This window comes from Eurosta solidaginis, chromosome 3 (assembly GCF_040869045.1).
Source record: "Eurosta solidaginis isolate ZX-2024a chromosome 3, ASM4086904v1, whole genome shotgun sequence".
NCBI classification, from domain to species: domain Eukaryota; kingdom Metazoa; phylum Arthropoda; class Insecta; order Diptera; family Tephritidae; genus Eurosta; species Eurosta solidaginis.
In genome coordinates, this window is record NC_090321.1 from 30,644,402 (window position 1) to 30,669,888 (window position 25,487).

The following is a 25,487-nucleotide window of genomic DNA, read 5'->3' on the forward strand; positions in this document are numbered from 1 at the left end:
GCAATTCGATTTAAGAAATTGTAAATTGGATTTTAGATAGTGTTAATATAATTTTTTTTTTACATTTCCTAAAATCCCAGCGGCTTTTTTTTCCAAATCCATTTGGTATTTTCCAAAATCCAGATTACGTTTTCTAAAATCCAATTGACACTTTTCAAAGTCCAGCTTGAAATGGTGTAGTTTTGGCTCTGGGCTTACCATCACTTCCTACAAAAGATTATTGAAATCCCCCGCTATATATCAAGGAGTATACCCATCGCAAGTTCTTTACGTTTCAGAAACCCTCTAAAAGCTGGACGACTGCGAAGCTAAAATTTTAAAGTCCACGATACCAAGCGACCCCACTTGCATGCGTCTCCCACTCCCTCCACCCATGTACATGCTTATATATATGTAAGTACATATACATACATTTATATGAAATTGGCAACAAGTAACAATGTCGCAATAGTGTCAACACCGGCAGATGAACGGCCGTCAGTGAACATTGGTTGATGTGATTATGAATGTGAGTAATCCGAATGTAACGCAAAAAATTTTTGCTGCGTTACTGACGTCAAAAATGAATCATGCGTTAAATTAAAATAAATAAAACAATTTTAATTTACTAACGATAGACCGTGTACAATTTCAGTGACAATGGAATTCAATTTTTTTTAAATATATATATGATATGGGGGGATCCAAAAGTAATACTAATCAGATGTTTCTACTACAGCTGCTTAGTTCAGGAAAAAATGGCTCACATCAGCTACGATTTCCGAAAGCTAAATAAATTTATATAAAAACTGCGCAGTGAACATCACAGTTGGAAAAAATCTAAAACAGAGCGACTTAGCGGATACATTAGTGTACTATTCTCCTAAATATTCCACATTTGTACGCGGGGACCAACACCGTCTGGGACGCTCACCCACGAACGAATTGCAAATAAGCTTTCCGCACCTTGGATAACGAGAATGAAGCCAACGAGCAAAGAAAATAACGTGTTGACATATAGAGAAGATATTTCAAAACATTTCAAACAGAACAGCAGAATTGTGTGACATGTTTTCTAATAGTGGACAAGACCTGGATCCACTACTTTGATGGTGATAGCGATCATGGCGGAACCCAAATAAAAATTCCTTGTACTTTGTTTTTGTAAATCGATGGACTATTGTCAAAATCGTACTGTGCCGGAACTTTAAGTGCCAAAATATATCAAAAAAGTACCAATCAGCTGATTTCCGGCTGTTATATGTTCCTGGTTCTACCATGATAGCGATGTAGAAAAATTCCATCCAGCAATCCAGCCAGAAATAGGCAAGACTAGGGTTATAGTAATACCTGCGGGGACTACGGTTACTGTTTAGTGCTCGACTTAAGGCTACAGTTGTTGTTCCAGGTCTTTTGTTAACATAGTTGAGTGAGCAGTACGCTGATTGTTGCTGTTGTGTTTATGGTTACGGTTTCTAAGAAGAGTTCAGTTAGTCACGCTTACCCAGAAAGTTCAAGATTTTGTTTACTAATTTCATATTCGTCAAAACATATTTTTATGTCTAGTCCAAAATAGTATGCGATAGTTCAGATGACCCAAGTTTCTTCACAAAAAACCCAAAGAACAATAAAAATTGTGTATGTTTTTTTTTTTTTAAATAATTTTCACATTTTAGCTTTAGCTTAAAATATTACTTAAAACATGCAAAATTGTACTTATATCAACTAGAAATACACAAAAAAAATTACATACAATACATACAAAATACTATATTCGAACTTCTTCCGTCACGTCCAACCCAAATACGCTTCCACTGAGGTATACATACCGTCGCTAAGGTCATCGTCATCATTGAAAGTTTCTTCTTCATCCACTTTGCCCAAATCATCTATAAAAATAACTTTATTCATGGTAAACAAAAATATAAAAAAATGTTTATAAAAAAATATATTTTTAAACAAAATATGTACAACAATAAAAACACCCATAAACAAGTGCATAAAAATACTATTTACAGCTTTACGAGTACAATTAGAGTGCAATAAGTACACGACAACGATTAGATATACAGAGGAGACATACGAAGAGTTTAATACTAAAGCTCTTTACTTGCACTATCGGGTCGTTGTTGGGGAAGAGGCAATTTGAGATCGCGCTGTGGCGGGTAGCTGATATTCGCTGGCAAGTGAGGCTGATAGACTATCGTGGGAAGGCTAGAAGTAAGAAGAGATGATATGAATGTCAAATGTGTATATATATATGAAAACATCGTTTGATAAGACATTGAACTTATGAGTACAACCTTAACAAATAATCTTAAATGATCACGTATCTCTCTTAAAACAAAACTACATATTCAAAATTTTTGTGACCAGAGAGAAGCGCATTATGATATGCACATTAGAATGCTCCGATTACAGAAGCTCATTCGAAAAAGTCGGTTGTTGTTGTTGTAGTGATAAATTCACTCTCAGAAGCTTTTGAGATATAGACTCAGTACGTTCCGGTAACAAGCACCATTAAGGTACAAGCTCGACCATCTCGCAAACGAGATTATCCCTCCCCACATCCCCTAGTTCCATATGAGAACAAGTAAGTTCTCTCACTTATTGTTGTGTTCAGTCGAACGGTGTCTTTTTATACTTTTCATGAACATGAAATGGTATATTAACCTTGGTCCGATGTTTGTAACGTTGAGAAATATAGAAGATAGACTCACCATTAAGTATACCGGATTGATCAGGGCGACGAACTGAGTTGATATAGCCATGTCCGTCCGTCCGTCTGTCTGTTTGAACGCAAACTAGTCCCTCAAATTTTGAGATATCTCAATGAAATTTGGCACAAGGATGTATTTTTGTATTATATTAGACATTTGTCGGATCGGAGCACTATAACATATATCTCCCATACAACCGATCGTTCAGATAAGACGATTTTGGTCATTCCTGCCGCAATTTAGAAAGTATAAACGTGAAACTCGGTGATATATATTCTAATATATCATAGAAGATATCCTGAAAAAATCACTTTGATCGGAGCTATATATAGTTATATCCCATACAACCGATCGTTCACATAGAAAGATTTTTGGCCATTTCTCCCTTAATTTAGAAAGTATAAACGTGAAATTCGGTGATATATATTTTAAAATATCATAGAAGATTTTCTGAAAAAATCCCTTTGATCAGAGCTATATATCGTATATATCCCATACAACCGATCGTTCAGATAGAACGAATTTTGGCAATTTCTCCCTTAATTTCCAATATAAAATCGTTAAACTTGATGATATTTATTCTAATATATTATAGAAGATTTCCTGTAAAAATCATTTCGATCGGAGCTATATATAATATATATCCCATACAACCGATCGTTCAGATAAGGGGGTTTTTTGCCATTTTTTATTTAACAAGTAAGGAAGGCTAAGTTCGGGTGTAACCGAACATAACATACTCAGTTGAGAGCTATGGAGACAAAATAAGGAAAATCAATCTGGGGTAACCCTGGAATGTGGTTGTATAACATGTGTATCAAATGAAAGGTATTAAAGAGTATTTTAAGAGAGAGTAGGCCATAGTTCTATGGATGAACGCCATTTAGGGATATCGCCATAAAGGTAGACCAGGGCTGACTCTAGAATTTGTTTGTACGATATGGGTATCAAATGAAAGGTGCTACTGAGCATTTTAAGAGGGAGTGGGCCTTAGGTCTATCGGTGGACGCCTTTTCGAGATGTCCCCATTAAGGTGGACCAGGGGTGATTCTATAATGTGTTTGTACGATATGGGTATCAAATCAAAGCTGTTAATGAGTATTTTGAAAAGGAGTGATCCTTAGTTCCATAGGTGGACGCCGTTTCGAGATATCGCCATAAAGGTGGACCAGGGGTGTCTCTAGAATGTGTTTGTACGATATGAGAATTAACTGAAAGGTGTTACTGAGCATTTTAAGAGGGAGTGGGCATTAGGTCTATAGGTGGACGCCTTTTCGAGATATCGCCATTAGGGTGGGCCAGGGGTGACTCTAGAATGTTTGTACGGTATGGGTATCAAACGAAAGGTGTTACTGAGCATTTTAAGAGGGAGTGGGCATGAGGTCTATAGGTGGACGCCTTTTCGAGATATCGTCATTAGGGTGGGCCAGTGGTGACTCTAGAATGTGTTTGTACGATATGTGCATCAAACGAAAGGTGTTACTGAGCATTTTAAGAGGGAGTGGGCATTAGGTCTATAGGTGGACGCCCTTTCGAGATATCGCCATTAGGGTGGGCCAGGGGTGACTCTAGAATGTTTGTACGATATGGGTATCAAACGAAAGGTGTTACTGAGCATTTTAAGAGGGAGTGGGCATTAGGTCTATAGGTGGACGCCTTTTCGAAATATCGCCATTAGGGTGGGCCAGGGGTGACTCTAGAATGTGTTTGTACGATATGGGTATCAAATGAAAGGCGGTAAGGAGTATTTTAAAAGGGAGTAATCCTTAGTTCTATAGGTGGACGCCTTTTCGAGATATCGCCATAAAGGTGGACCAAGGGTGACTCTAGAATGTTTGTACGATATGGGTATCAAACGAAAGGTGTTACTGAGCATTTTAAGAGGGAGTGGGAATTAGGTCTATAGGTGGACGCCTTTTCGAGATATCGCCATTAGGGTGGGCCAGGGTGACTCTAGAATGTGTTTGTACGATATGGGTATCAAATGAAAGGTGGTAAAGAGTATTTTAAAAGGGAGTAATCCTTAGTTCTATAGGTGGACGCCTTTTCGAGATATCGCCATAAAGCTGGACCAAGGGTGACTCTAGAATGTTTGTACGGTATGGGTATCAAACGAAAGGTGTTACTGAGCATTTTAAGAGGGAGTGGGCATTAGGTCTATAGGTGGACGCCTTTTCGAGATATCGCCATTAGGGTGGGCCAGGGTGACTCTAGAATGTGTTTGTACGATATGGGTATCAAATGAAAGGTGGTAATGAGTATTTTAAAAGGGAGTAATCCTTAGTTCTATAGGTGGACGCCTTTTCGAGATATCGCCATTAGGGTGGGCCAGGGGTGACTCTAGAATGTGTTTGTACGATATGGGTATCAAATGAAAGGCGGTAAGGAGTATTTTAAAAGGGAGTAATCCTTAGTTCTATAGGTGGACGCCTTTTCGAGATATCGCCATAAAGGTGGACCAAGGGTGACTCTAGAATGTTTGTACGATATGGGTATCAAACGAAAGGTGTTACTGAGCATTTTAAGAGGGAGTGGGAATTAGGTCTATAGGTGGACGCCTTTTCGAGATATCGCCATTAGGGTGGGCCAGGGTGACTCTAGAATGTGTTTGTACGATATGGGTATCAAATGAAAGGTGGTAAAGAGTATTTTAAAAGGGAGTAATCCTTAGTTCTATAGGTGGACGCCTTTTCGAGATATCGCCATAAAGCTGGACCAAGGGTGACTCTAGAATGTTTGTACGGTATGAGTATCAAACGAAAGGTGTTACTGAGCATTTTAAGAGGGAGTGGGCATTAGGTCTATAGGTGGACGCCTTTTCGAGATATCGCCATTAGGGTGGGCCAGGGTGACTCTAGAATGTGTTTGTACGATATGGGTATCAAATGAAAGGTGGTAATGAGTATTTTAAAAGGGAGTAATCCTTAGTTCTATAGGTGGACGCCTTTTCGAGATATCGCCATTAGGGTGGGCCAGGTGTGACTCTAGAATGTTTGTACGATATGGGTATCAAACGAAAGGTGTTACTGAGCATTTTAAGAGGGAGTGGGCATTAGGTCTATAGGTGGACGCCTTTTCGAGATATCGCCATTAGGGTGGGACAGGGGTGACTCTAGAATGTTTGTACGATATGGGTATCAAACGAAAGGTGTTACTGAGCATTTTAAGAGGGAGTGGACATTAGGTCTATAGGTGGACGCCTTTTCGAGATATCGCCATTAGGGTGGGCCAGGGGTGACTCTAGAATGTTTGTACGATATGGGTATCAAACGAAAGGTGTTACTGAGCATTTTAAGAGGGAGTGGACATTAGGTCTATAGGTGGACGCCTTTTCGAGATATCGCCATTAGGGTGGGCCAGGGTGACTCTAGAATGTGTTTGTACGATATGGGTATCAAATGAAAGGTGGTAATGAGTATTTTAAAAGGGAGTAATCCTTAGTTCTATAGGTGGACGCCTTTTCGAAATATCGCCATTAGGGTGGGCCAGGTGTGACTCTAGAATGTTTGTACGATATGGGTATCAAACGAAAGCTGTTACTGAGCATTTTAAGAGGGAGTGGGCATTAGGTCTATAGGTGGACGCCTTTTCGAGATATCGCCATTAGGGTGGGCCAGGGGTGACTCTAGAATGTTTGTACGATATGGGTATCAAACGAAAGGTGTTACTGAGCATTTTAAGAGGGAGTGGACACTAGGTCTATAGGTGGACGCCTTTTCGAGATATCGCCATTAGGGTGGGCCAGGGGTGACTCTAGAATGTTTGTACGATATGGGTATCAAACGAAAGGTGTTACTGAGCATTTTAAGAGGGAGGGGGCATTAGGTCTATAGGTGGACGCCTTTTCGAGATATCGCCATTAGGGTGGGACAGGGGTGACTCTGGTATGTTTTTGTACGATATGGATATCAAATTAAAGGTATTAATGAGGGTTTTAAAAGCGAGTGGCCCTTAGATGTATATGTGAAGGCGTTCTCGCGATATCGACCAAAATGTGGACCAGGTGATCCAGAAAATCATCTGTCGGGTACTGCTAATTTATTTATATATGCAATACCACTAACAGTATTCCTGCCAAGATTCCAAGGGCTGTTGATTTCGCCTTGTAGAACTTTTTCATTTTCTTCTACTTAATATGGTAGGTGTCACACCCATTTTACAAAGTTTTTTCCAAAGTTATATTTTGCGTCAATAAACCAATCCAGTTACCATGTTTCATCACTTTTTTCGTGTTTGGTATAGAATTATGGCATTTTTTTCATTTTTCGTAATTTTCGATATCGATAAAGTGGGCGTGGTTATGGTCAGATTTCCCCCATTTTTTATACCAAGAAAAATGAGCTCAGGTAAGTACGTGGGCTAAGTTTAGTAAAGATATATGGATTTTGCTCAAGTTATTGTGTTAATGGCCGAGCGGAAGGACAGACGGGGGACTGTGTATAAAAACTGGGCGTGGCTTCCACCGATTTCCCCCATTTTCACAGAGAACAGTTACCGTCATAGAATCTATGCTCCTACCAAATTTGAGAAGGATTGGTAAATTTTTGTTCGACTTATGGCAATAAAAGTATTTTAGACAAACTAAATGAAAATGGGCGGAGCCACGCCCATTTTGAAATTTTCTTTTATTTTTGTATTTTGTTGCATCATATCATTACTGGAGTTGAATTTTGAATTAATTTACTTATATACAGTAAAGATATTAAATTTTTTGTTAAAATTTGAATTTAAAAAATTTTTTTTTAAAAAGTGGGCGTGTTCTTCATCCAATTTTGCTAATTTTTATTTAGCACATATAGAGTAATAGTAGTAACGTTCCTGCCAAATTTCATCATGCTATCTTCAACGACTGCCAAATTACAACTTGCAAAACTTTTAAATTACCTTCTTGTAAAAGTGGGCGGTGCCACGACCATTGTCCAAAATCTTACTAATTTTCTATTCTGCGTCATAACGACAACCCATCTACCAAGTTTCGTCGCTTTATCTGTCTTTTGTAATGAGTTATAGCACTTTTTCGGTTTTTCGAAATTTTCGATATCGAAAAAGTGGGCGTGGTTATAGTCCGATATCGTTCATTTTAAATAGCGATCTGAGATGAGTGCTCAGGAACCTACATACCAAATTTCATCAAGATACCTCAAAATTTACTCAAGTTATCGTGTTAACGGACGGACGGACGGACGGACATGGCTCAATCAAGTTTTTTTTCGATCCTGATTATTTTGATATATGGAAGTCTATATCTATCTCGATTCCTTTATATATGTACAACCAACCGTTATCCAATCAAACTTAATATACTCTGTGAGCTCTGCTCAACTGAGTATAAAAAAAAAAAAAAAAATTTATATTTATCTTAAAAGTCGTTTAGGTATGTAGATCTGTTCACTATATATTTCTTATCTTATACATCCGATTATTTGGAGATTACGAACGGGATAAGATTATTGTTCAGCCTTATTCATGAAAAGTATGAAGTCCCGTCCTTACTTGTTTTTCTTTATCTCCATTTGATTAAAAATCAACCATATATTTTGGTCTCACCTCGTTCTATTCAAACTCTTGGCCTCTTTTACCGCTGCGGAAATCTTAGCATTTTCTCTTTTGCTTATCGTCTCAGCATTGACTGCTTCTAGTATAGGTGTCAACGTAGAGTCCTCTTCATTCTCTTTTTCTCTTCTTCGACGGTCCTCCATATACTGTCTAATTAAAAGATCTAATTTATCTTCAATATCGCTGACCTAAGAAACGAAAGAAAGATGGATCTCAATAGAAAATAAGTAATATTTATTTTATTTTGTTGCGTGTAAAGGAGATTTAGTGTATTTTTTAAGTGTCCGCACACTTAAACTTAAGCGTTGACCGTGGCTGAGTTAAACCATAATTCCGCCAAAGGTGATATCCATTTCATGTTTAGCATTACCCTAATTTTTCTGTTGACCCTTTTTAATTTGTGCAGGTCATCTTATGAATCTTACTCTTTGAAGATAGGTTAGCAGGTGTCTCTTTTTTGTTGTTGATAAGCGAAGTCATACGTTGTCTATGACCCCAGAGTGTGGTAGTTACAATCCTGCTCATTCTGTGAAAATATTCACAGAAGTAATCGAATTCAATTATGAATAGGGTTAGAAAGAAGTCAACCTCTCCATATTACCTCTTCAAACATGGCTGCAGCTCAGGAACTAATTCCCCGCTCTAATATCATGCAGCAAACTCTTTACGTTCTTGTACACTGAGGACATAAATTCCCCTGCTGTCTCTTTCATATCTTTCTCGATCGTGGAAGCATGTCATAATGGTTACAGCAACGACCAACACAAAATCGGCGGAAACTGTGCAATAAAGGGATACGTGGGACTGAAGTCAAAGCTATGTAATATGATCGGAATTTCAATGCATACAATCAGGGGAGGTTGTGAAAAACATTGGTATACATAGTTTTGGCTCGCCCACCAACGCTATTAACCTAGTCTAGAGTTGCCCTCATATATATATTTCCAGAAGCAGGTTTTTGTTTGTTTTCAAAGTTACGATCTGAATTTTTGTAGACGCTAGTTTCAGACCATGATCAGTTCATTGACAATTTGCCCGGCTAGTTTTTATAGAATGTACGAAAAGATCATTCAGAATAAGGACGAGTCGAGGTATACTATATAAAGCGAGGAAGATTCTTGTTACGAATAATTGTTGTTGAGATAATTTTGGAGACTGCTAAGGGGTTTGGCTTACCTGTCTCTCCATTTTCACCACTCTTGAAGCCAAACAAATTTTTGACGCATCTTTGATTTTCGGCGCGCGCTTGCCACCTAAGATAAGATCCAGTCTGAAAGATTGTAAAACATTTGTATTTCTAAGTTGGACAGGAAGAAATGTTTAATAGACTTATGACTGCAAAAGGAAAAAACCTATGTAAATGAAAATTTTAAATTAAATCTAAAAATTTATCTGATCATAGAAAATAATCAAATAATTAAAATAATCATATATAAAAAAATATTTGTAAAAAATTAAATAATCCAGCATCATGTGATTAAAATAATCAAGCAATCGTTTAATCACAAATGAACAAACAAATTTTTACACATTGTAATTACTAATCATTGACAGAGTTAGTGATTAAATCGTTAAATGGAGATATAAAAACAATGTAATTAATAATTATAAGGATTTTTAAACATTAATTTAGAGATCTAGGCTTCTCAAGTGACTACAAGATATTTCATTCAAAAAATCATATCACCTGTTTATGCAAAGTTTTTTTCCCCTTTTTTAATATATGAATGTTCTTGTTAAAAAATTTGAGGTTTTTTAGTACCTCGCATGTATATTTTTCACTCGCATTAAAAGATCGGCATGTCCGGCCGCATACTGTTCCAAAACATCCTTAACGTCATAAGGCTTTAAAGCTTCCTTGAATTTTCTACGAGCAACCATGAACTTAAGCTAAGTTAACAGAAAATACCAAATTAATAGCGCAAATTTATTTAAAGAACAAAAAATTTTATTAAATTGAAATTAGGAAAGTACACGTAATACCAACTTCACACAGACGGTTAATGAAATAATTAGTTAAGTGCTCTACATTAAAGCTCTTATTGAACGCAATATTCCATTCAAAATACAAATTCTCAATTATCTCATTATTGCTGAATGCATTTTTGGCTGCTGATAGATGCTCGTTAATAAAGCAAGTGGTCCTGTGTGAAAAGTAAAAATTTATTATTTTATATAATAAAATTGTGAGTCCATTAAGTTTCTATGTGAAATTGGCTGAAGTGCTGAGATGTTTTAGAAACTCACCATCCTTATGAACCGAATAGCAATTTTATGCTTCCTTAAAAGTTGAGTACGCTTTGGTTTATAATCTTCATCTGCAAACAAGGCATTTGGTAAAGAGCATTCTAAGTTACACAACCCCCTATACTCACCCGTGCTCTCAGCAGTTTTATCATTAAACACCGAGAGATAACGTCCCGACTTTGCTGATTCAATATTTATGATATCAGTTGGAGCGTTAATTGTTTGACTGCGTCTACGGCGACTGGGCAATCTGCGCAAGGGACTTTGTACTTTGAAGCTAGAATAAGAAAAAAAAAAATGAAAACTTTGAGTGTTCCGATAAACAACTGATTGTACTCACGAACTTGTTGGACTTGGCATGTGAATCGGGATTTCGTGTATTTTCCATGTAGCCACCGCTGTTGAGTTGTCATCCGAAGCGTAAAAACGCCAAATAGACTGTATTAACGAAGCAGCCGGTTGATAACGGCTAATCATATGTTTTTGACGTTGTTGTTGTTGTACTTTTAAAGCGAAGCCGCTACCCAAAATACCCTGAAAGGAATGTAGAACACAAAATGTTTAAAATACTCGTATAATACTCTCTGTTTGAACTCACCGCAGGTAAGGCAAAGAATGAGTAACTCAGTAGAGTTACAATAGAACCAATAACTTTTCCTTGCCAGGTCACAGGCACGGAGTCACCATAACCAATGGTACACATTGTTATCTGCAAGAGAAGTAGGCTTGAACATGTTTGCTTTTAAAATGAATAGTAAAGCTAATGGCGACAACTTACCACACCCCACCACAAAGCTTTTGCGAAATTACTAAACTGTTCATTGACATCGCGTTCAACTAAATAAACTAGAAAAGATGAGAATGTCAGACCAAGGAAACCGATATAGACAGATGTGAGTAGCTCCTGAAATGACAGAAAATTTGTTAAATAATATAACAACTTGATAAAGATTAAATCAAGCTTTTCTAAGCTTAAAAGCTCGGAATTTAATTTTTTTTTATTTTAAGTCAACTTACCTGTCTATGCGCATAAACTACACTTCCCAAAAGTTTCCAACTACCGCCACGTCGATCCATGCGTAGCATACGTAAAATCTGAAAAAATCTCAAAGCACGCAAAGAACTCGTGGCAAATACGCGCCGTGGCGCACCCTGACACAATGCCATCAGCGAGGCACTGATTGTTATGAGATCTGTAAAATAAATTTTTTGAAGTGCCACAAAAATAGTTTTGGAGTAAGTATTGGAATCACAAACCTATAACACAAAATGTGCTTGTCATAAATTTTAAACGACCCAAGAGACCCTGATACCGTGAACGCACACCCGCCGCCCATAGACTATAAGAATATTACGGAATTATAAAAAGAGTTGCGAACGCCGTAGATATGGTTAGGCTTACCGCACAATGAACTCCAATGCGAACCATATCACCACCAACACCTCCATACGATATAAAGAAAATGCTGCATCTCTCTCGAACTCGGGAATTGTTGCAAAAATACTTAATGCTAAGCAGGAAAAGACCATAAAGAATCTAAAAATAAGATTATTTATCATATTTTTGAGTTTCCGCATTCCGGCTTCAATCAAGCTTACACCATTATGTGATAACAAATCGCTATTACACCGCGCGGTCGTTCCAAAAAATTATAAACACGCCCCTGTATGATACGATAACGTGCATCGCGTCGATGTGAGCCGCGTGGATATTGAATTGATTTGCCCAACAGCGACATTCGTGGTATGACAAGTCGTTTTGGTGCCGGACGATATTTTCTCTTACATAATCTGTGGAAAGAAAAGATTAAAAGCAATATCTGTACGCAGAGTTTTAGATTAATGACTTTAGGATTAATGAAAAATATAATGTTTTATGGGGGGAGGTGAGGAAACAAATATCCCACATACTATAACAGTTGTAGTTTAGGAACTATCAGACTACGTTAACTCAGATTATAACGGGGCTACAGTGATAATGATAGTGCGGAAGTTATATGTGCTGCACTTGTCCAGTCTATCTGAATATCTGTTTGACTTCGCCTGTCTTTCTCCTATGCCATCATTTAAGTCTTACAGAAGTTTTTAGCTTCTTACTCATGGTCCCCCTTTGCACTGAAAGACTTTCGACAGTAAAATGTTGTCTATCTTCTCATTGGCGGCCACCGCGGTGTGACCCTAGCGTGCTCCGCCTACCACACCGTATGCCCTGGGTTCACACCCCGGGCAAAACAACATCAAAATTTTAGAAATAAGGTGTTTCAATTAGAAAAAAAATGTTTCTAAGCGGGGTCGTCCTTCGGCAGTGTTTGGCAAGCGCTGCGAGTGTATTTCTGCCATGAAAAGCTCTCAGTGAAAACTCATCTGCCTTGCAGATGCCGTTCGGAGTCGGCATAAAACATGTAGGTCCCGTTCGGCCAATTTTTAGGGAAAATCAAGAGGAGCACGACGAAAATTGGAAGAGAAGCTCGGCCTTAGATCTCTTCGGAGGTTATCGCGCCTTACATTTTTTTTATCTTCTCATTCCAGCGAACCTATCCTATATAAATGTTGTTTGGAACTCCCAGACCATAAAAGCAAATCATATATATGTATATAGATATGTAAGACTGAATGTATCAATAGCTCGGTTGGGTGTGTTCATCTAATATAAATCATTTTCGAAGATACGCCTCCTCAAGGGCATTTTATTTATGGACGATCCCAGATCATCCCAAGAGACATGGCGAAAATGCAGTCAGTTCAGCCTGGTTCTGCCAACATGACTTAGACGTGTCAGCCTTTGGATTGCTTGAAGATCTTCCAGTGCACTACTAAATGTTCACGCCTTCCGGATAACCAATCTACATTTCGTTTGAACTGTTCACAAGAGTTTTGCGGTGTGCTTTTTGAAAAGAGACTCATATAACGCGATCTTTGGTCATCGAGGGACGATATCTTATCTCAAATGTCAAAGCAATCAAAGTAACACTTACTGGCTAGAAAAATTATTATTCTAGAATCTAAAGTACTTTGACTTGCCTAAACCTTCCGTGCCACGTCTCTTTCCCGACAGAAAAAAAATTGGAAATAAGAAGGGCTTCATCTATTAACGTTAATCTATATTCTTGAGTAGATTAAGCCCTTCAAAGTTGCAAATTTCGAATTATTTAATCTCTCTCATATCAATTTTCCAACCAACCACTGAAGATGGAATAACACTAAGAGTGGTTTGTAAATATAAATATAACAAAGAAAAATTATTTATTTAATGATTCAATCACAAGAGGTTTGCTCGACATACAAATTTTTTGACAATTGCAGCAATTTTGCTCCCAAATCGAATTGGCATGCATTAACTGTGTTGTTTCTTTACGATTTTTTGAAAAATATTGGTAGAAATAGGAAGCAATCAGTTTACAAATACCCGATAAGTACTGAGCTGCATAATTCTTTAGACATTTTTTTTAATTTTATTATGAATTTATTAACTATACCGTGACCTATTAGTGTGGCTGAAAATAGGTTTTATGAAAAGATCGGACTTCAGAGAATTGTACTCTTTCGTAAACCTATGAACATACCAAACCTAAACCAATTCAAAATTCATCGTTCAACGTCAAAAACTCGACTAGTAAATCGATTCACGTAAAAATGTCGTTGGTAAATAATGGAGATGCCATAACGAAATGTACTCATTGAACATTTTAACTTATTCATTCCGTATGTTCGGAACATTCTTCCCATTTAAGAATTTGGGAATGGGTTTATATATGGAATATTATGTATATACTTATTTGATATATTCGAACCTGGTGAGGTAATAACAAACGAACGTATTCCCTATATTCTAAATTAACGATTTATACGGAACATTTCCAAGAATACTTAGCGAAAAAGAAATTCCAGAATAAAAAGGTGAATACTCCCTGTGTAGCAGGACAGGACCGCTAAAGCTTAACTCTTCTATCAAAGTCAAGTGCGGAATATAAAGTAGCTATTTTTTTATTTATTTTTTTTTTTTTTTTTGTCAATTCATTGCGGGCTCTTAGTAGAGTATCACAGCATGTCGGCTGCCTGTTCAAAATTGTCCTATCTCAAAATATTTTTCAAAAATTTCCATTCAAGGATTTGTCACAAAAACGCCCTATATTAGAATTAGTTTGAAGAACGCCTTATCTCAGATTGATTTTCATTAACTCCCTCTTTTATATCAAAATACATTGAACTTACGCTCATACGAGTATAGGGGGTTTTGAAACCAATTTTGAGATAGTGTATTTTTGAATAAAATTCCAACGTACGGCATTCTTCAAACAAATTCTGAAAGAATGACCAAAACAACATAACTCTTTAGCAATTGACAAAATATTTAGTAGAAAATGAATTATTTCCCCTAAAACCTGTTGTCATTTACAAAGCAACCCGTCCAGATTTTTCAATTTGGGAGTGTCAAAGCTCTGTCATCAATGGAGAACAAACCTCTAGTAATTGAATCATATTTAATTTTTGTTACGACTCCTAGAGCCTAGTTCTAAGACTTCAAAACATTATGGCATTAATTAAAAATTTGTACTTATTCTGAATTTTAAAATTGAATTGCCATTTATTGTTCTAGATTTGCGGAAAACTTTTCGTATTAAATGAGTCATACCCGATTTATTTGTTTTGAGGAAATTGTTTACGAGCCTATAAAGCTAACTTAGAGCAATGATGAACCCAGGGCATGTTAGATTAGGTTCGACTAGCCGGTCCGTGAGGTACTCACATAGACTGAATGAATCCGTAGTGTTACCAGAAGACAGTTTCGACGACCAAACTGAAAAACTTGGGCCTATGTTGTGAAATAACTCCGTCCTCTTGGCAATTAGTGAAAGCTTTCTACAGCATGTGCCGCTTGCTGCTTCTAGATCAGATAGCTGTTGGGTCCACGCCTTTCCCGCATGGTCGATCAAGTGCAGCCCAGACAACGGACCTTTTTACCCAAGACAGAAGAAAACACATAGTAAAAACTTGTATTTTAATAAACATTTTTGCTTGTTTGGTTTTCGGTGCACTATCGAATATTTTTGAAAAAATAACTCACAATTTTGTATTTGAAATTATTTCGAACTCAAAATTGACTAATTTGTGAGAAATATTAGGTATCTGGTATCCCTTGAGCCAAAAAATTATTTCTAGTTCCTTCTGTATTTAATCAAATAAAAAATTTGTATTTAGTTAACCTTAAGTTTAACTTGCCCAATTTTGAAATTTTTATCATAAAATTTAAAGCTCTCATTATTTTCATCCATATAGTTAGCCATTTTTCTAGTTATAACTCATTTGTCTTTGTAAAAATTTTTTCAACGTTTTTGTGGTTTAATAATTTAAAAATTTGTATATTATTGGATTTTAACGTTTGTATATTCCGTAAAATTATTTTACTGATTCAAACAATTTCAGTAAATTTTCTTTTAAGATTTTCAGAGAAGCAATCCGATGCTGCTTCTAGAGTAAATCACTTTCACTATCTCAAATTAACTTTTTCCAACTACAATTTAGAAAACGTCTCTCACACTGTCTTCAGTCTTTAAAGTTCAATAGTTAAATGAACTTTCTGAAGGCAGATTTTTCCATTACTGCGTTAATTGACTATCCCATACATACAATTGCAATCTAACACTTTTCACACACCTCAAAATTACTACAAACATCATATTTTGATGTGCCTGCTTAAAAGTTGATAGAATTTTTATGACCCAACCAAACCCACCGAAAACCCGTCAAAACAGATAATTTTCTTTATTTACACAGATCACCGTATACGACATTTAAATGCTATATTAAAAATAAGTAAGTAGTGAGCATTTTTTTATATGTATTGAAATTTTTTATCATTTTCAATATACCAAAGTTTTATTATTCATTTATTTATATTGCAAAAAGTGGGCAAGTTCTACTTGCTAAATGGCGCTCTACATTTGATAATTCAATACAAACCATCAAATTTTTGACCATCTTAATACATTTATAAATTTTTAAATGCATCTGTTTAAACGCAGTTGTTGTGATTTTTTTTATAATATTGATAATTGTTTGATATAGTAAAATTGTTTTTGTTTTATATGAAACAGATAGCGAGCTGTCAAAGCCCTTGATTGCAAGTTATAAAATTTTCGACCATCGGAAATATATAAGTTGATTAAAAATTTATGACATTTCATGACAATGATGATACAAATTTTGAAAACTTGTAATTGAAATTTTAATCTGCAAATGACAAGTCGCGTTTAGATATGTATGTAATTGGGCAGGCAGCATTGACAGGTTAACATAAATATTTAATTTTTATTTAAATTTTGAAGAAAACTCGTCGCACACTGTGATTACCCAGAAATAAGTTTGAATTTTTATTGATATCGTCGCCCGCTAGCCAGAAGCATGAGTGTACAATTTTTCCGATTTTGTGTTAGTGGTCTCTTTGGATTACCCTTTAGATTCTCTAGGTTCTACTTAAATCTAGAGCTTCCTACGTACATGGAAACCCCAATAATTTGCAATGCCATTTTCACGAATGTATAATTCAATCACACAAAGTTGAACCAGAAAAATGAATGTGGCACATTGTATGATACATTCGTTGATATGGCTAAATAATTTTTGAAAAAAATAAGAACAGCACATATTCGTATGTTCGAATGTTCGGGTATACGTGACTGGTATTCTTCAAAAAATTATACCTATGAAGAATTTTTAATGGCTTAATATCCGAAAAAAATAGTTGTTTAATTGAAGGCAAACCGGTTTATTCGAAGCCGTTGCCTCTTCCCGAATCAAAACTAAAATACTTGGAAAAATTGTGTGAAAAACTGGTTATACCAAAATAATATCATTTTTTTATAAAAATCTTGAGGGCAACGCTTTCGCCGAACCCAACATTTTAGAAGATTCTGATTCTGATGAGAATAAGAACTAGTTCTATGTTTGCAATAATATCTTAAATAAAAACACATTAGTGTATATGAAATTGAACTGAATGTGTAACTTTTTTTTCATTTGCATACCTACATAGGTACTTTCGATAAGTCAAAGCCGCGGATGTTTTCTCAAGTACTGTGATGCTTCGAATCCCAATCCGCCAACCGAATTGGCCTAGCAGGACTTGGCTTGGCCCTAACGTTATTTAAAAATCAATCTGTAGTTATTTTTTTACGTCTTTTGAGGTTAAGGCCATACCATTACCAGTTGGGCCAATTCTTATAGCTTATTCGGATTCAGCGCATCAAAATGCATAGAAAGCATGAGTAGATTAACCTGATCCGACTACTTTTAATTTTTTTATATAGATATGTTAACAAAAAATATATCAGCTTTTTAAATTTTTGTTGTGCCAGAAAATTGAATATGCTAAATCTCGGAGAATATAAGGGATGCGATCAGAACAATTATCTCAGTTAAAAGAGCATAGTGGGAGTGTAATATATAAGTACATTTTTATACTAGAAACTAATTCTTCTAATTTTGAGAGAGCAATAAACTCTGAAACTCGATTTCCCAACATTTTCATTTTGGCACATTCATGCTTCTGGCAAGCGGGTGACGATATATTTTGAAATGAATGCGAACTATGAGGTCTTATAGGCCTAAAAATATGTTCGTCTAGCCAGACGACAACGCTAAAATGTTACATAGTGAACTTTGGTACAAAAAAAAAGATAAAATAAAAAAAAAAAGTAAGGACGGGACTGTCTTCGGCTGTGCCGAAGACTTCATACCTTTCATAAATGGGGCTGAAAAATAATCTTATCCTGTTCGTAATCTCCAAATAATCGGATGTATAAGATAAGAAATATATAGTGAACAGATGTACATACGTAAACGATATTTAAGATAAATATAAAATAAAAAATGGCAAAAAACCCCTTATCTGAACGATCGCTTGTATGTGATATATATTATATATAGCTCCGATCGAAATGATTTTTACAGGAAATCTTTTATGATATATTACAATATATATCACCAAGTTTCACTTTTTTTTATTGGAAACTAGGGGAGAAATGACCAAAAATATTTCTATCTGGACGATCGGTTGTATGGGATAAGTATATACTATATACATATAGCTCCAATCAAAGTAATTTTTTTAGGAAATCTTCTATGATATATTAGAATAAATATCACAAAGTTTAACGTTTTTATATTGGAAATTAAGGGAGAAATAGCTAAAAATCTTTCTATCTGAACGATCGGTTGTATGGGATATATATTGTATATAGCTCCGATCGAAATGATTTTGTAATGAAATCTTCTATGATATATTATAATAAGTATCACCAAGTTTAACGTTTTTATATTGGAATTTAAGGGAGAAATCTTTCAAAAATCTTTCTATCTGAACGATCGGTTGTATGGGATATATACTATATATAGCCCCGATCAAAGTGATTTTTTCAGAAAATCTTCTATGATATATTAAATATGCATATATCACCAAGTTTCACGTTTATACTTTCTAAATTAAGGGAGAAATGGCCAAAAATCTTTCTATCTGAACGATCGGTTGTATGGGATATAACTATATATAGCTCCGATCAAAGTGATTTTTTTAGGATATCTGGTGTGATGCATTAGAATATATATCACCGAGTTTCACGTTTATACTTTCTAAATTGCGGCAGGAATGACCAAAATCGTTTTATCTGAACGATCGGTTGTATGGGAGATATATGTTATAGTGCTCCGATTCTACCGGATCCGACAATTGTCTAATATAACACAAAAATACATCTCTTTGCCAACATTGAGATATCTCAAAATTTTAGGGACTAGTTTGCGTTCAAACAGACAGACGGACATGGCTATATCAACTCAGTTCGTCGCCCTGATCAATTCGGTATACTTAATGGTGAGTCTATCTTCTATATTTCTCAACGTTACAAACATCGGACCAAAGTTAATATACCATTTCATGTTCATGAAAGGTATAAAAAAATCTGTCAAAATATTTATCAGAATACACCAAACCTTCCTCAACTTATTGCAAGAATGCAACCTTAAGTTTTTCGTTAATCAAGAAACTTCAATCGTTTGCGTTGAAACATTTGCAAATGTTAAAGCTGTTTGGCGGCGAAACGAAACGACATAATTTCGTTAAGTTCATTTATATATATAAGTCGAATGGTAACGTTTAATTTTTTTTTTTAACCCTGACTTATTGCTTGCACTTTGAGATCATGGCCGTAGTAGAAATATTTTAAAATAGGTCCTAACTACCACTATACGATCCAAATCTTTATTATTACATTTTATCGGAACAATTGAAACTGAAATTTGACTGGTTTGTTACTTCCCAGCTCGTTTGCTTTTTCTGGAAAGTGGACTAGGTAGGACCTATAAAGTTTAAAAAATCGATCTATCCCTAAAAATCGAATTACTTAATACGTAAGTAGTTTTTGGCCTACTTTGGTAATTGGAATACATTTTTCGGGAAGTTAACCAGGGACCAACATTTTCGAAAAAATCGCATTCATGATTATATTGGAAGAGGAAGGGGGAGATAAGGGTTGGTAGGGAAGATATGTTAAGGGAGCAAGACTTAAAGGTTAAAAGAATGCAATATGTGCAGGTACGGAAAGAGGGTGAAGGAAAGGGAGATGCAGAGGGGGAGAAGTAGAAGTTGAAGAGGGTTAGGGAGAGGCAGAGTGATAAGAGGACTGAGTGATAGTTGTATAAGGATACCATAAGAACAAGGGAGGAAATGATGAGCTTATGCGGGAAGGCTATGTCACTGCGACATACTCGGTTTAAAGGCCAGCTGCGAGACTCCATTGGCGGCGTCTAACCACCATAATAAAAATAAATAAATATTTAGCGCCATTTGTCTCTTAGGCGATTTAGACCTAACTTCATTCTAATTTTTGCTATAAATTGCTGGTACGGGACCTATATGTTTTATGCTGAGTCCGGACGGCAGTGGCAAGGCATTTTCACTGAGAAACCTTTTATTGCAGAAATACACCATACCACGGTGGCCGCCTGATCTTAATAAGGTGCAGTAAACCAAGCGGCTCGCTATGAAAATATGTAGCCTACAATCTTCTTTTCCCATTGAGCGAGGTGTGTGCTGGGTTTGGGGCACGTTACGTGAGACCACAATGTTAAGAAAAAAAGACGGCGATTGCAAATTTTAAGGACCTATGATTTAAGAGCAGATATCTGCTTGGTTGATGTCATCGTGAAGGCAAAAGCTGGCATCACCGCCATCCAAGAAATGCCATAGATGCAACGATAATAAGAGCACTAAATCATGTGACATATACTGGAGGGTAATTAAGCGCAGCTTCTGCGTCAAATTAGAGATACTTAACACGGAATTGACGGCCGCCGTGGTGGGGTGGTAGCGTGCTCGGCTTATCACACCACCACAGATCTTGGGCCCTGGGCAAAGCACCATCGAAAATTTAGAAAAAGTTTTCAATTAGAAAAAGGTTTTTCTAAGCGGGGTCGCCCCTCGGCAGTGATTTGGCAAACACGCCGAGTGCATTTCTGCCATGATTTGTAGGAAAAGTTGAAAAGAACACGACGCAAGTTGAAAGAGAAGCTCGACCTAAACTCTCTTCGGAGGTTATCGCGCTTTACATTTTTTATTTGTTTTTTTTTTTTTTTTAAGACGAAATACAACCATAGTGGGAGCATATCTGTGGAGCAACTCACACCGCACTCGAGGAAAAAATTATTTACCGGAAGGCAACGTTAAGAGCGAACGCAAACGAAGATTACACGCTACCGCAGGCAGAAAAGGTAAGAAAAAAGTAGTGACAGAAAGACGTGCGGGGAAAACTGAGCTGTTAGCCAGCAACAGTAACGTTCGAAAATTTGTATAAAAAAAAAAATACAAAACAGCCAGAACGTTAAAAACTTGGGGCAAAGTCTTATAAGAACGAAAATTGCTACCTAGTAGCGGATACTCAGATAGTACTTGAATCATAAAGAGACCACAATATACTCCGCCACCCGACTTTGACGAGGTGACCCAAAAAATATCCAGATAAAAAAAACACAATTGCGGCGCTGATTGATTGCCTGTGGATCTATTCAAATAATGAAAATAAGGCAAATGCATCAACTTCTATGAAATGAAAAACATGACGAACGGTTTGAATTAAAGTCTTATTTACCAAGTCCATAAGAGAGGAAACGGTGAAAACTGCATCAACTAACGCGAAATTAGTATTTTTGGTATGGTATATAAAGTCACGCATATTGTGGGAACGCTTGAAGTCACAGTCTGTCGATTAGACCGTACCAGTGTTTTTATTCAAAGCTGCTATACCTACCATCGAACGGATTATTAGTATGCGCCAAATCTTTAGAAAAAATTAGCTGCTGCTTTGTCTGAATTTGGTTTCCACACAAAACTTATGCGGGTTTGCTAATGACTTTGAGCAAAAGCGATTCTAAACTAACCGAGGTTTCAAACAGGATAACCGCCAAACCTTCGATTTCTATGATTTGGTGCTGAAGAAAACAATACAAGCTGCCGAACTTAACCGCTCTGTATTAACGTAGGTATATTGACGACTTTGACATGATCACCTCAAACATCTACGCCCCAAGTTTTGCTTACCGATTGCACTCTAATTTTAATGCATAAAACAAATCAACATACTTAGTTTGGTTATACATTTTTAAATTAAATTTTAATTATATAATATAATATAATAAAATTAAAAAATAAAAAATTTAGTATTAAAAAAAAAATTCTGTCAGAAGTGGGATTCGAACCCACGCCCTCAGAGAGGACCAGAACGCTCCATGTACACTCACCATTGGAATGGTAAGCAAGTTTGCACTTGAGTCTGGCGCCTTAGACCGCTCGGCCATCCTGACACTGTTAAAACGTGTGGCAAAGTACACACTTAAACTGAACAACAACAAAACAAACATTGTGTGCATTCACAATCGAGTTACATTAACAGTGGAATGTTTTCAATTGCTTGTAATGATAAAAACTACAAGCAGGGAAACATTTGCGATTTCACATGGTAGTAATTTTTATTACTTTTTAATTAGCAATAATTTTTTTAATTATTGTACAATATGATATGCATGTGTTCATATGTATTTTGAAACTTGTTTGCATTTACTCTCAGATTTGTTATTTCACTTGCATGTTGCAGTCGCTATTTTCTCCAATCTCTTCTCTTTATTAACCATAAAATGTTTCGATACGTCAAGTTGATGTTCTATTTTTAAATATTTTTAATTTCATAGATTGTCATTATAAACTAATTATGTATATTATTTGCATTTATACAAATAAAAATCTAATAACAAGCACACCAGTATAGCGCAATAAATCTTTTAAACACTTCAGTTGCTCTTTGGCATAGCACGAAACCAGATTGCCGTCGCCAAGAGCGTAAAATTTTAAATAAATAAATTTTGAGCTTAAAAAAACTTAGGTATTTCGTACATGAATATGAAATTGTACGAAACATGTGTTTATAATAGAAAAAAAATAATAAATAATGTTTTCACTCTCATACAATGAGTTGATTAATGTACTCACCATTACTCTCTTTGGGCTCTTAAAACGGACGGGTCAACAAAAATAATTAGGTACACATATACAAAAATGTGATAGACGTGAGAATGACGGCATGATGGACATGTGAAGTGCAGTAATCGGCAGAAAATAATATTTTGGCGAGGGTATAAAACGCGCAACGTTAATGAGTTCAATGCATATTAAATACTTACGCGAAAAGATATTGGAACCAATAATTGGAATAAATATTAAAACTTAATAGCTTGATTCTGCGAAAAAGCAAAAAAATAATTGAACGAAGGGAGAGCAATAAGAGCCTTTATATTCCAAAATATCTGATATCAGTGTGTGTGCCATGAAATTTAATTAATTAATGTTATAATACTAATTACACTTTATAGTATCGAGTATTCGAGTTTTTAACGGAGAAGAGCTATTTAAAACTTGATAAGCTGTATCGGAAATAATGCGGAAAAGAATATATAAAAACGGAAAATTCATTGATCGCACGTGGGTACGTCAGTCAGTTGGCTGCTTCTTTTGAACAAAGCATATTTTGAGCTGAACGCTTTTTATATCCATGTGTGTGGTTGAATATCTATAAAATTTTCATTCTACTGTTTACTTTTTCGATTGTTCTTGTTTTTTTTTTTTTCATATGTGTACCCCAAAAGTCTGCTTCTATAATAAGATACTATAGTTTCCAGAAGCTCATATGTATTTTAATATTGATGAATGTTGACAGAAAGCATTGAACTCGAGCACCTAATAAGATTTTAGTACGTACTTTTTGTAAACACATTTATTTTTTTTGCCACTTACCTATTTAGGTAGAGTCAGATGATTGAATCAACGTCACCGAATAAACACTCGCACAAATGTATTTTAAGATATTTTCGCGCCACAGTGGCTACGCACTGTTTACAACACACATGTTTATACGGCAAAGGTATTCTCGTTAAAGAACTTTTTACTGCCAAAAAAAAAATTTTTTTTGTTTTTTTGCTTTACCGAACTATGCACAGCGCAATGGATCTCACAAATTCAAACAACTCGTCCAAAACACTTTTCCAACAGACACAATTTTAATAATATTCTCACGAATGCTACATAATACAATTTATTGGCGTCACCAAAATTCATTAACAACAAGCGCTAGAAATATGTGCTCTCCTCGGCAAGTGCCTTTAATAACAGCGCGACCACCTCCAGCTCCACAAAAGCAGCTGATCAATCAGTTAGCCAGCAGTAAGATCCGATAGTCAGCGTTAAGCACCAAGGCAGACAATGAAATAAAAAAGATAATGCATATTGAAAAATAAATATGTAAATATGTACGTTTCTATATGAACTATTTAAATAAATATTCAATGTACAAAAAAACATTTGTATAAAGTTAAGAAATAATTAGAAAAAGATTTGGAAAATATGTATGCGAAGTGCGGTGTGAAAAGAATATTTGTAGTCCCACGCGAACTTATGCATGTAAAATTATTTGGTTTGTCATCACCTGTTGATTGAGTTTAAAATGCTATTTATCATATGATTAAAAAAGTTATGACATGATTTTGGTAAACAAATTTTCGATATTTTTCACATGCCCAGATACTCACTGTCAAGGAACTAAAACGCGGGCTGCAAACTGTGTTTTTAACTGAACCTCCCCTATCGTTTTAGGCATTGAACCGAATCAGTAAATAAATGAGATTTTGAGTCCAAAAACATAACCCAACCCCATTCAGAATACAAGCAAATGCAATATACTACATTAAATAAATGCGTTTTTTATTCGGAACTTTGAAATTACATTTCATTATAGCAAAATAATGAATTATATATCTAAAAACGGTTGAAAATTGCAAAAGTAGGTATTAATGGCTGTCAGGCTGCTGTTTTCGCGAAAGCAAAAGCTGTAATCATCGCTATACAAAAACGCTATGAACAGAACATTAGAGCTGCGAAATTATAGTTGTGTCATTCGATATTTTCGATAATTTGAAAAATACAATCGATAGTTTTTGATAGTAGCGAAAACAGTGTGTTGTTACATATGACCATTAGAGTGGTTGTTATAAATCAAGTCAACGATTTTCTTTAGTTTCTGATATCGTTATACCAAAGATATCACAAAGGGGTCATAGTTAAGATTTTCTATGGAGATTAAAAAAATTTTAATTATATGTTTTCGTATCTACGTCTAATAACTTCAATGCTTTAAAAATTTGGTGCGGATCGGCCAATCCAAACAAAAGTTAAATGTAAAGTCAAAGACCCTTTCCTGAAAAGCTCACTATCTTACTATCGACAGAAAAAAATCGATGGTTTTCCAAAATTAAAGCAATCGATAGTGCCATCGATAATTCTGCAGCTCTACCGGGCAGTGGAAAAGAACAAACGGGTCTTGCCATGCCACAGTGGTGAATAGGAGATAAGCGCAACACGTACTCACGGTGTTGCTTTCGTGGTTGGCT

At 35.8% G+C, this 25,487-nt stretch overlaps 1 protein-coding gene, 1 long non-coding RNA gene and 1 other non-coding gene across 4 annotated transcripts; 1 reads left to right on the forward strand and 2 right to left on the reverse strand.

Annotated features, from left to right (window-relative positions):
• Window positions 1–1,752: 1,752 nt before the first annotated feature.
• Window positions 1,753–24,296, reverse strand: LOC137243494 (potassium voltage-gated channel subfamily KQT member 5-like). Its single transcript, XM_067771280.1, has 15 exons — window positions 23,839–24,296; window positions 12,102–12,293; window positions 11,905–12,039; window positions 11,760–11,842; window positions 11,520–11,695; window positions 11,281–11,406; window positions 11,101–11,211; window positions 10,843–11,036; window positions 10,631–10,779; window positions 10,503–10,573; window positions 10,018–10,145; window positions 9,432–9,525; window positions 8,247–8,443; window positions 2,090–2,193; window positions 1,753–1,868 (listed from the first exon to the last, which is right to left on the reverse strand). Exons 2-15 carry the CDS (start codon window positions 12,239–12,241, stop codon window positions 1,768–1,770), a joined length of 1,809 nt encoding a protein of 602 aa, XP_067627381.1. The 5' UTR covers window positions 12,242–12,293; window positions 23,839–24,296; the 3' UTR covers window positions 1,753–1,767.
• TRNAL-CAA (transfer RNA leucine (anticodon CAA)) lies at window positions 22,230–22,355 on the reverse strand. The gene is made up of 2 exons: window positions 22,318–22,355; window positions 22,230–22,274 (listed from the first exon to the last, which is right to left on the reverse strand). It is a non-coding gene; the product is annotated as a tRNA-Leu (tRNA).
• On the forward strand, window positions 23,187–24,399 carry LOC137243495 (uncharacterized). Of its 2 annotated transcripts, XR_010950545.1 has the most exons (3): window positions 23,187–23,362; window positions 23,418–23,530; window positions 23,847–24,399. It is a non-coding gene; the product is annotated as an uncharacterized lncRNA (long non-coding RNA). The 2 variants fall into 2 exon arrangements; XR_010950544.1 differs by having other exon boundaries at window positions 23,187–23,530.
• The last annotated feature ends 1,088 nt before the right edge of the window (window positions 24,400–25,487 follow it).

What these genes read in the sequence shown, in the direction of transcription:
- LOC137243494 (XM_067771280.1), bottom strand. Translation starts at nt 12,241, where the DNA reads ATGTCGCTGTTGGGCAAATCAATTCAATATCCACGCGGCTCACATCGA. An exon ending in TAAAACTGCTGAGAGCACGG is followed by an intron (nt 10,574 to 10,630) that starts GTGAGTATAGGG and finishes CCTTGTTTGCAG; the next exon opens with ATGAAGATTATAAACCAAAG. An exon ending in GTGAAAAATATACATGCGAG is followed by an intron (nt 9,526 to 10,017) that starts GTACTAAAAAAC and finishes ACAATCTTTCAG; the next exon opens with ACTGGATCTTATCTTAGGTG.